The sequence below is a fragment of the Elephantulus edwardii genome, unplaced genomic scaffold (assembly GCF_000299155.1).
Source record: "Elephantulus edwardii isolate Elephantulus edwardi_28Jun2011 unplaced genomic scaffold, EleEdw1.0 scaffold00024, whole genome shotgun sequence".
Lineage (NCBI taxonomy): Eukaryota > Metazoa > Chordata > Mammalia > Macroscelidea > Macroscelididae > Elephantulus > Elephantulus edwardii.
In genome coordinates, this window is record NW_006399774.1 from 7,061,584 (window position 1) to 7,073,118 (window position 11,535).

An 11,535-nucleotide genomic window follows, 5' to 3' on the forward strand; every position below is an offset into this window, starting at 1 on the left:
GAGAAGTATCTCTGAATAACTTCCCTTATTTTTTTGACTAAGATCCATGCCAGAATATCGGGATTAGAATTTTTCGTTTTCGGGCTATCACCCACAATGCTAGGACCTCTTCATGTATGCTCTTAACTAAAAGATGTTTGTCTTGCCTGCTGGACGCTGCTTTTAAAAATGGTGTCTGATTTTTATTTTAAACCTTTTCATTTACAAGTTCACAAGTGATTAGCAGTTGAAACCAGGAGAAATAATGAAATTGATAATTGAGAGGGGGGAGGCATACACCATATTTTTTACATCTTTGATGTTTTTCAACCAAATCAGTAATTTTTAGAATGGGTTTTTTTTTTTTTCAGGACCATGAAAATGTTTTCCAATCTTTTGTTAGTTTCATGAGTTTTTGGGTTGTTTGGTTTTTGTTGTTTTTTTTTTTCCCCTCTTATAGCCTTTGATTTTCTTGCCTTGACGGGTGTTTTTCAGGCCATTCATTCATTCATTCAATAAATGCTGGTTCCAAGCATGTCCAAAGCGGTTCCAAGAACTGCTGTATTGTAGCTGTGCAGCCACAGTGCTACACACATCTGTGGTGGAGAAATATTTAATCCTAGTATCAGCAGACTGTGACCACAGGGATCTTCCTGTCAGCCTCTTCATGTAAACAGAAAGTTCTCTGAGACATCCTCACATGCATTCATGTTCACACACATACAGGAGCTCTGATAGCCTGGTGGAATGAGTCACGCTCGTACCCCAGAGCTACATGGTCACGTTCAGGTCCGTATCTACAGCTGCTTCCTGGAGAAAGATGAGCAGTCTCTCGTGTGTGGCACACGACCTCTAATCAAACAGCGGAACGGTCAGCTGTGAGTCAGTTCTGACTTGATGGCGCATAGCGTCTACATGTAACTTTGTTTTGGGTGTGAAGCGTCTAGCTGACGTGCTAGTGGATTTTCAGAGGCAGAAAATTACGTGAGCGGAGATTGCCCACCCTTCCTCCACTGAGCATCTGGTGGATTCAAACAGAAAGCCTTTGGGATTGCAGCACAGCTTCTTACCAGTAGGACACTAAAGCTCCCGGAGGTATACATTGTTGTTGTTGTCATTGCTGTTGATTGCTCTCGAGTAGAGGCGACTCATAGTGACTGAGCAAAAGACCTAAGGCCTTTCTAGAACTGTCATCATTTCTCCAAGTTCGTAGCGTTTCCAGAGGCATGTGGTTTAGGACGTGGATGCCGCGCTGCTTCCAAACCCATTTTGCAACTGGGAGCTCCACCAAACACTGTCCACTTTGGGAAACCATTCTGGCATTTGACACCCCTGTGTCAAACCTAGATTACCTCAGTACAGCACATTGACAAAGAGTGATGTACAAAGTAGAAGAATATTCCTTTAAAATATAACCCTAGTCTCATTTAGCAGTGGTTAAGTTATGACTCAGTGACCCTATGAACAACACACCTGAACTCTTCTATAATTAACACAATTTCTCTATGTTCATAGAGTTTCCAGAGGCATCTGGTTTAGGAAGTGGATGTCACTCCTGCTTCCAAACCTGATGATTCAATCTGGAAGCTCCACCAAACACTGTCCATGATGGTAACAATTATGGTATTTGACACAACTATGGCACAGTGTTCAGCATCACAGCAACTCCAAGTTACTTCAGTACAGCAAATAGATGACTGCTGTAACACCTAAAGAATGTTCCTCCCAACAGTAACAAATACTAATAACACATTAACACAAACCAAAACTTTCCTTACGTGACCCTCAACAAGACACGAGAAACCAACTTGTAGAGTGGAGCCCCTTCACAGGAGCCTCCAGGCCAGCTGCAGACTTAACCCAGTACTGCTGCTGTGTACCGAGTCAGAACCGACCCATAGCTGACCCTCTAGCAGGTTCTTAGAGGAGGTTAATCACACAGGAGGAGATTGCCCTTCCTTCTCCCGCCATGTTATAACAGGAATTATATGTGTATTATATTCAGTATTGATGATTGCAAAGAGTAGAAAACTTGGATGAGACATTGACATGAGTAGAGGACAAGTACAGGGTTTAAAAAACTGGAAGTTCTTATTAAGAGGATGACACTTGTGCAAAGACTGGAAGGAAATTAAGAGAGTAAGCTACTTAGTTAACTGGAAAAAAATATTCTGCACAAAGCCTTTTCTCAAAAATGAAGGGCTGTGTGTGGCTCGAGTAGTGAAGAGGAATGTGATGAAGTTCAGGGAGGTGAAATAATTTAGCTTTTAATGTTGTTATAGTGATTATGGTCTTGACTTGAACTAAGGTAGAAACCACTAGAAGGCAACATTGGGACAACCTTGTTTCACTTTTGCAAGGTTGTATTTTCAGAGATTTCTGTAGAGTGTATGATTGTTGGTGTTTCTGTCGTATACATTGCGACAAAAAGTTCTCACATGAGACCACCTTTGAGATACTTACCTACTCTGTCATCTCCGAGTGTTTTGAGTTGTGCAGTGCCCTTCAGTCATCTCCTGTGTTACTACTTTAGGACTGTTCATGAACCTGGGCAGCTGAGAACACTTCTAAAGATGTGGCTTTGCTGTATTGCCACGGTGGGAGAACATTGAGTCAGATGGGAAATAAATACAGAGAGAGAAAGAAAATGAGGAGTCACACTTCTCTAAAGGAGGTCAATTTCAAATATTTTGTTTAGAGTGGGAAACGGTGAAAAGCGCCCCCGAGCCTGTGAAGGAGCCTGCCCCGGCCCCTGAAAGTCCACCCCCTCCGGTTGAAAAGGAGCCCGCAGTCACACCCCAGGCCCAGGCGGAGGTGTTCCCTCCTCCTGTTGCAATGTTGCAGGTAAGTGTGAGCTGACTGGGTTCTACACCTTACTTTTGTGTGTGTGTGTAAAACACAGGCAAGAACTTGCCCAGTTAGGGCAAATATTTGTCAGGAATGTTAGAGAAATCAACTTCATTAAATCTCTTTTTAAATTTAACATTAAAATATGAAAGTATTCTGAAAATGTACTTACTTGTTTTTTTCCCCCCTCCCCTTAGAGGTAGGGTTTTCTGAAGAGTTTTAGATTGATAGACATTATTGTCATTTTTGTCAGATTCATTAAATAAAAAATATTTTTATTTTAATGTTGTTTGAATAAAGTTTACTTGTAGAAATGATGCCATTCCTGTTTAAACAGTTTACTAATTTTGTAACTTGCTGAGGGTCTGCTCTGCCCTGCCTTGGGCCCCTCACTGTTCCCGGCGAGCAAGCTTGTGGCGTGCGTGGTGACCCACTGACTGACTCCCTCTCTTAGTGAAGCATGCCTTCTTAGCAGATGTGACAGCAGACGTAGAAACGGGTGGGTAATGAGGACTGCTGTTAGGTGCTGCTGAGTCGAGTGTGACTCCTCGCCACCCCGTGGGCAAAGGATCTGAGCTGTGACACACTAAAACCCATCTCCTTGGGGTCTTCTCTCGCTGACCCCTACCTTTCCAAGCACGGTACCCCTGTCTAAGAGATAGCCTCTTCTATAAACGTGCCTAAAATATTGAGACAAACTCCCACCGTCCTTCCCTCCAGAGAGCCCTGAGAGTGGCAGGAGAAATGGTGGGGTACGGAGGACCGCAAGTTTCCATTTCAACCATAATTAGTTATACATACTATATATGTCTTTTATTATCCTGTATTCATCTATTTTACATGTAAATTACTTTTATCCTTTTACCATTTTAAGTGAAATGATCATGGTAGACGTAATTCCAAATATGATCTTTTTACTCTGAAAGAATTAAGCACAGAGATGTGTGAGGTGGTGAACAGCAAGCCAGCTGGAGAGAAAGGCGGCAGGAGAAGGGGGATGTTGGAAGAGGTTGGGCGACAGACTGACTTTATTGCCCTTAGTATTTAAGGACATGCTGCTATTGTCAGAGTAGACTGCTGTGACCAGTGATTAGATAAAATGATTGGTGGTGGGTGGGGCCAGTGAGCGGGGAGTTGGATCAACGTGAGGTGAAGGCCAGCTTCCCGCTTGTTGTGAAGCTCAGCTGTTGGCAGTTTGCTGTGATTGGGTGTGGAGTGGTCATCAAGTTAGCCATCTGTTGAATAATCCTCTGTAATTTCACTCCCAAGTATAAAAGAAAGACTGATGCTGTTTCTTACCTCTCTAAATAAGAAATAAGGGGGGGAACCACAAAAAACAGTTTACCTTTATTTCTCCTTTGTTGTGGTCATGCTGATAGATAAAACATGTGGACTTTTTCTTTCTTATCCGTAAAAGATTCCAGTCGCACCAGCCGTGCCTACGGTTAGCTTAGTCCCGCCTGCCTTTCCTGTGTCAATGCCGGTTCCTCCTCCGGGATTCAGTCCACTGCCTCCACCTCCATTTCTTCGAGCAAGTTTTAATCCTTCTCAGCCACCTCCTGGTAAGAAACTCTGCTGATACTGTGTTCTGTGAGTTGGGTTTTCCCCCAGGCTTCCACACTTCTGTTGTTGTTCAGTGCCACTTGAGGCAAATATGACTCCTAGCAGCCCTGTGAACTACAGCATGGCAAGTCCTCGCAACCCTGGGAGCTGCACATCTGAACCCTGCCCTGTGCTGTCCTCATCGTCTCTGACACACTTGGGCCTTTAATAAAGGGTTCTAATAAAGTAACTGTAATAACAGTCGCTGTGTCAGTCTATGTGGTTGAAGGTCCTCTTTTTCACTGTCCCTTCACCTTTCCAAGCATAATGTCACTCTCCTGTCAACATGCCCACGGGAAAGTATGAGGTTCTCATACCTCAGCATGCGTCAGATGCAGCCTTTGAATCTCCTTCCCTTCCCATGGCCTGAGGGCTTCTTTATGTGAGGTGAGGCCTCATGCCCAGTGTCGCCCGGGGTTGTCCAGTGTCCACTTCCTTAGCTCGCTGATGGGCTCTGTAAATTTGCAAGTCCAACCAGTTCTCAAGGGATACAGATTTCTAGAAGGACTACAGGAAAAGCAATACTTTTCTAGGGAAGCTGTGCTAGAGAAAAGAAGTGGAAGTGTTAGGATGTAGATTTCTAATGTATTCGTTTGTTATTTAACATGGTACCTTTTTTAAAGTCATTAACTGGTTTATGAATAAATTAGCACTCACAGTCTAATATCATAGTGCCACCCAAGGTCAGTGAAAGAGTGTTAGCTTTGGCTCGATGGTACATGTGTGAAAGAGCCGCCGGACCTGGTTGGTGGATGACATTATTGCATGGGACGTGAGCAGCAGCTGGGAACAGTTGCCCATGCAGTCACTGTGTTAGACTGCACTTGCATGCATACATAGCCAGAAACTAAGGTGAAAATCTTTGTTTAGCCTGGGCGTTGACAGCTCGATGGCGGGATTCCCACCTGCATGTTGAAGACCCAGCTGGAGGTCTCTGTTGTCAGGATGTGGAGCAGATTTTAGCATTTTCCAGATTGACTGTCCAGGAGCAAGGCCTTGAGTGAGGCTCCCTCAGGAGCACAGTGGTGTCTTGTCACCTCACCAACAGCTGCTCATAACGTTCTGCATGGCCTTGCTGGGAGTCAGGCCGGCTCCCCTGCACCTCACAGTGTAGTCAGGTGTTAAGTAACTTGCAGTAACACAAGACCACTTCTTCATAGGTCTGAAGCCTCTGATAGAAGCAGATAATTTTTCTTATTCTTCTTTCCCCCACAGGTTTCATGCCACCTCCTGTCCCACCACCTGTTGTCCCACCTCCTGCTATCCCACCGGTAGTGCCAACATGTGAGTTTTCCAACAAGAATTTTCTCAATTCCCGGGTATTAATGAGCCAGTTTGCATTCATCTTTTTAATTATAAAACACATTTTTGATGCATAATTTCTGAATAACTAGCAGTGACATTTGAATTTGTCCAGTTATCTTTAACATGATTATTTATCATTTACTGTGCAAAATTCAGAGAGGGTTACTCCATCATAATTTGTTTTGTTTTCATTTTTTCAATTTTTTTTTAATGCCGAGCAGTCCTGCCCAGGCCCCGTCTCCTTTCTCAGTTCTTCATATCTGTGTTTGCTTGGCCATGTAAAGAATTTGGTTCATTTTGTTTCTTTGTATCTTGGTTCCTCCATTTGCTTATATTATATTTTGTATAAATAGAAGTTGAACCTCCAAACTTGATTCGATTCCGGTTCAACTATTTTTGGCAAAAGTAATGCACTGGTGGGTGCCACGACATTGATTCTGTGTCAGGAGCCATACCCCGCTGCCTCCTCCTGCTTGTGCTCATGTTAAATTAGACGGGTCAGAGCATCCATGTAGCAGAGCTCTCGAGTGCTCATCGAATAGCTTCACCTGTTGGTCACTGTTACTTGAATAGAAAATATTTTCTTAGCAACTCCTGGTAATTGGTTACTTTGAAATGTGGTTTGTTGAGGAAAGCTAGAGTAGAGGCTCACGTTTTCAAGTTTTTTTGAGTAAGTAATGAGTTATTTACTTTCCTGTTTTCTCCAGTGTTTTCTGTTTTAATGTTGTCAGCTGGTTCCAGCTAGCTGATCTCAAATTGTCGTAAATGCATGTGTGTGGAGCAGACCTGCTCCATAAGGTCTTCAAGACTGGAGGGAGGTTGAGGGCCTCACTTCTGGAAGCCTCAGGGTACATTTGTACGCCCAGCAGTTCAATTCCCAGCCGAGTCGTTTTGTTTGTTCCACTCGGGGCTTTTCAGAGTAATGCTGTGTACTGTGATATTTTCGGTGATTTCCAGGCTGAACGTCATCAGAGATTTCTATTTTTCTCCTTCTCTAACTTTTCCTTCTCTCTCCTTTCCCCTCTTTCTTCTTCATCTAAAGAATTGTGAATTACTAGATTATTTTTTTCTGCCATTTTGTTCTATTTATTTTTCCTTTTGATGTTTAAAATGTTTCATTTGTGAATAAGAGAATTTTCCTGTTACTTTAGATTCATTTGACCATGACTGTGTTAGCTTCCTGAGAACTTAACTAGTTTTTTGTTGTCTCAATTTGTTCCAGACTAATTTTGTGCATTTTCTATTCCCTTCTAAGAATCAGCCATTTTTTTTCCAAATGAGGCACAGTTTATGAGACCTAAATCTAGGATCAAAGTTTTCATGAGTCAAGGAGTATTATTTTGAGAAGAATAATTTTTAAAGATGAATACACAACAGAATCAAAATCGTTTAGCATAGATCTCTTTAGTTAGCTGCTATGTGTTTTTTTAGACTTTCTTCTCATCACTGAAAACATTAACATGATTGCTTGTTGGCATTGCATTCTCTTAAAATATATACACAGAGTATTTTTAAAGTTGAAAACCCAATAATTGCTGCTAGAATTAAGACTACTGGATGGAATTAACACTTTTCTCTGCCGCTTTCTTTGTCCTCAGAATATATTTTCACTGAGGATGTAGACCAAATCAGTGTTATCCAAAGTCACCTGAAATAATGTTTTTCTCTGTGTGGTGTGGCACAAACTCCATCTGTTTGACTTCCTCTTGTTTTACATTTTCATAGAATTACCACTCCAGGCTAGTTTGGTCATCTAGAGTTTTCTTTCCTAGAATAGAAATTTCCAAAGAAATGCAGATTAATTGCAAATGTAAATATTTGCAGATATTCGTTAGCATTTTTAGTGCTACTATTTCAGTTTTGGGACTTTTCAGAAACATTAACACTTTGTCGCTAATTTTTCTTCTGTTGTCTGGTCACTTTGAAGGTTTCTGGACAACCTTTCAGTAACTTAGTCAGACTTACCTCAGAAGGTTGAGCTACATGGCAATCTAGTGTGCAAAGTATGCAGGGACAGTGCAGAGCTTTGCTGGGACCTCCTCTAACTACTCAGCTTTCTCAGCCTCCTTGCCCTCTTTCAGTGTTTGGCCAGCATCAGAATCTCTTCTGTTTTGTGTTTGCTGGGTATTAGGGATAGTTGTTTAGAGCTCATTTCTGGATTCATTTTTCAAAGAAGCTCACCCTGGTTATTTATTCTGCTTTCATGCCTTTTGGAAAATCCAGAGATGCACTCCCAGAGAAAGAGCCCGTCTGTGCCAGGTCCTCTCAGGTGGCATGCGCTGGCTTGTCTCCATCTCCACATTTCCATCGTGCTCACAGCTGGTTTTATTCCTATTTTGCAGTTCTGTTCTGTGCTATCAGTTTGTCCACATGGTAGTCTAGAGTTAATATCAGGATACAAGTGCCTAAAATGCCCATGTAAGAGATTGCACAGTGTGCCTAGTGACATAAATTGATTATCTAACAATATGATTGTTTTTTCTATACTTGCGTGTTCCTGTTTTTTAATATAAATGACATAATACTCTTAGGGAGTTTTCTTCCCATTGTTGCAAACAGAATGTTGATAGTATTTGTATGTGAAGTCTGCTCTGCCTGATGAGTCTCTGACCTCGTTTGACAAAAGCTAGTGAACATAAGGATGCTACCAGTACCAGTTGCTGTCAAGCCGACGCCAGCTCCTGGCCGCCCCTGTGTGTCAGAGTAGAAATGTGCTCCGTAGGGTTGTCAGTTGCTGATTTGTCGAAAGTAGATCACCAAGACTTTCTTCCGAGGCGCCTCTGGGTGGACTCAAACCTACAAACCTTTGGTTAGTACCCAAGCCTCTTAACCATTTGTACCACTGAGGGACCTCATACAAACACAAGCATGTTGTAATTTCAAAGGAACCAGGTTGATTTTCATTCTCATATGTACTTGTCCTTCTGCACGAAATCATTATGTGTATTTATGTTCTCACATACCTGTCATCCTTGGAAAAGAATGATTTTTCAGATTACTGGAATTTACTTCTTAAATCTTAATTCTTACTTTACCAGATGTATTTTACAGGGGAGGGGGGGATGTATTTTTAAAAATACCATTTTGACAAAGTTTACATAACGAATTAGGTTTTCATTTTTCAGTTTCTGTATATACTCTTCAGTGACGGTTCGACTTTCCACAGTGTGTCAGCATTCTCATGGTTTTCATTCTGGTGGTTCTGTTTTCATGAGTCTAGTTTCCTTGTCTCCATCAACTTCGCATCGTGGTCTTGGGTAATGTTGACTGTTTGGTCTCATTTAGATGATTGTTTCGCGGAGCACAGAACTTTGGAGCATAATTTGTAATTTAGAAGCCACTCGTTCTTTTGACTGATAGGTGACTTTTAATGAGAGTATTTTTTAAAGTGTAGTTTTAATTTTTAAAAAGCAAGTCTTACTAAATGTACAGATTAATTATTTGCCATAGTGAGCGTTTTGTTATTTATTGACATGCAGAAGTTATTTTTTATTTTTATTTACGTGGAAAAACCAGAAGACAATTCACGTAAGTTATGTTAACTGAGCAGTCTTACCAGATAACAAAGGTGAGGGTAAGGAAGCACCTTTGAGATAGTCACTAGGCCAGTTATTACTGTTGTGAATGACATGAGCTGATGGATTAAATCAGAAGCTTTTCCCCCCTCTTTAAACAGCTTTAGTGCAGCCACCGTTATCCATGACGCCGGAGACTGTGAAGGATGTTGGTTTTGGTAGCCTTGTTTTGCCAGGTGGTTCTGTTGCCAGCAGCCTCGTGACTCCTGCACTGCCACCTGGAAGTGTCTTTAACCCTCCAAGTAAGCAGGCAGAGCCAGAAGACAAAGGACCTCACCTTGCAGACCACCAGATTCCTGCTGGTGAAAACCCGAGAGCAGGTAACGTTAACAGCATCCCAGGCACTGCTTCAGCCGCCTGGGGTTCAGGAGCAGGAGATGTTGTTCACTCATCTACACCATAAATGTTAAAATACTCTGATGGTTTTGGGGGCTTCTTTAAGAGAGCGAGATCATTTAAAATTTTTGGGGTTTGGTTTTTGACTTTTTTGGAGAGTGGGTTCATTTTCCATTTAGAATGCATTTGACACCTACTGTATTAAGATCAGACTCGCAGTGATTTGTTTGCTGATTGGATCACCTTCAGTGTGTTGTCCAATAAGGCTGCCCCAGATCTGGATGTTATGTGCCGTCATCTGGGTCCCGATAGATAGAAACCCCTGTTTACAAAACGAGACGCCTCCCAGCCCTGCCCTGGCCTCCTAATTTTTGCTGAGTTTGAGCTTATTGTTGGAGCCCCTGTCCCAGTCGTCTGGTTGAGGATCAGCATCTTGTCCATCAGTGTGCTCCAGAGCCCGATTTCTTCCTGGAGGAGCTGGGCCCTCCAGATACTGTGTCCACAAGATGTGAGAAGGCGTCTTAGCATCCTTGTCCTCTGTGCGTTCCGGCTAGACATCTCTTCTTCGAACACAGACAGATTTGTTCTTCTGGGAGTCTAGGGTATATTCAATGTTCTTTGGCAACAACAGGTTCATAGGTATCCATTCCCCTTCGGTCATTGTCATTCATTACACAGCGTTTGCAGGGATATGAGGCAGTTGAAAATATTGTGACTTGAATCTGGAACACTTGGACTTAGTCCGGGAGAAATTTTTGCTTTTTAACCCTTTAAAAAGAGGTCTTTTGTGGTGGGTTGCCAAGTGCGATGTTTAATTTGATTTCTTGATTGCTTCTTCCATGGGCATTGATTGAGGGTCTAGGTACGGTGACATATTAGTCAATTTCAGTCTTTCTCTGTTTATTCCAGTGTTATGTATTTGTCTACTTTGAAGATTTTTATTTTCTTTCTGTTGTGATGTAAAGCATACTGAAGGCCATACATAGTCTTTTCCATTAACCATTGTTCCCTTGTTCTGTCAGAATGACTTCTTGGTCTATGCAACAGTGTCTTTGTGAGCTCAAAGAACTGTCTTGGAATTCTCATGCTTCATCTTTATATGCAGTTTGATAAATGGTCCCTATTGTCTCTGCATAATGAGTAAAATGGAGGTACAGTTTTTGGATTTTCTCTTTACCCACTGTTCACCTAATATCAGCAGTGATATCCTTGTTCCATGTCCTTTTCTGGACTTGGCTTGCATTTCTTGCATTTGTTCACATACTGTTGTGACCATTTTTTAAATTCTCTTGAGCAAGAGTTTACTGTCTTGTGATATTAGTGATAGTATTTAATAGCTTGTACATTCTGTTTGACCACTTTGCTTAGGAGTGGGTGCAAATCTAGATTGTATCCATCAGTCAGCTCCCTGTCCTCTGATTTCTCAGTATAGTTCCACTGTGCTTTCAGAGTTGCAAGTTTGTTCAAGCATTTCAGTTACTGTTCTGTGCATTTCTAGAGCCGCCTTTTTCTTCAGTGCCTTGAAGTGCAGCTTGGGCTTCTTCCTTCCTTATTACTGATTTTTAATCATATGCTCCATCCTGACATGGTTGTGTATGACCCACTTGTTTTTGGTGCAGTTATTTTGTATTCCCGGTGTCTTCTCTTACTGCCTTGTGTCTTCTAATGTCATTCACATAAAATTCTTCACTAGTACGGTTTGAGGCTTGCATCTTGTTTTAGTTCTTTCAGTTTGAGAATTGCTGATTTTGTTCTCTTGTATTTCTAACTGTACATCTTTGCACTTTTCATTATAATCGTTTTGTCTTCTCAAGCTGCCCTTTAAAATCTCATCATTTCTCTTCGTTTCTTCACTGACTTTCATGATTGTTCATTCAAGAGGAAATTTCAG

General features: G+C 41.8%; 1 protein-coding gene across 1 annotated transcript in view; it reads left to right on the forward strand.

Annotated features, from left to right (window-relative positions):
• The window catches only part of SCAF8 (SR-related CTD-associated factor 8), a 66,302-nt gene that overhangs the window by 51,392 nt on the left and 3,375 nt on the right, over positions 1-11,535 (forward strand). Inside the window, exons 16-19 of the mRNA XM_006882808.1 lie at positions 2,678-2,823; positions 4,244-4,388; positions 5,644-5,712; positions 9,410-9,628. Coding sequence (XP_006882870.1) covers positions 2,678-2,823; positions 4,244-4,388; positions 5,644-5,712; positions 9,410-9,628 — 579 coding nt within the window. The remainder of the gene's footprint in view (positions 1-2,677; positions 2,824-4,243; positions 4,389-5,643; positions 5,713-9,409; positions 9,629-11,535) is intronic.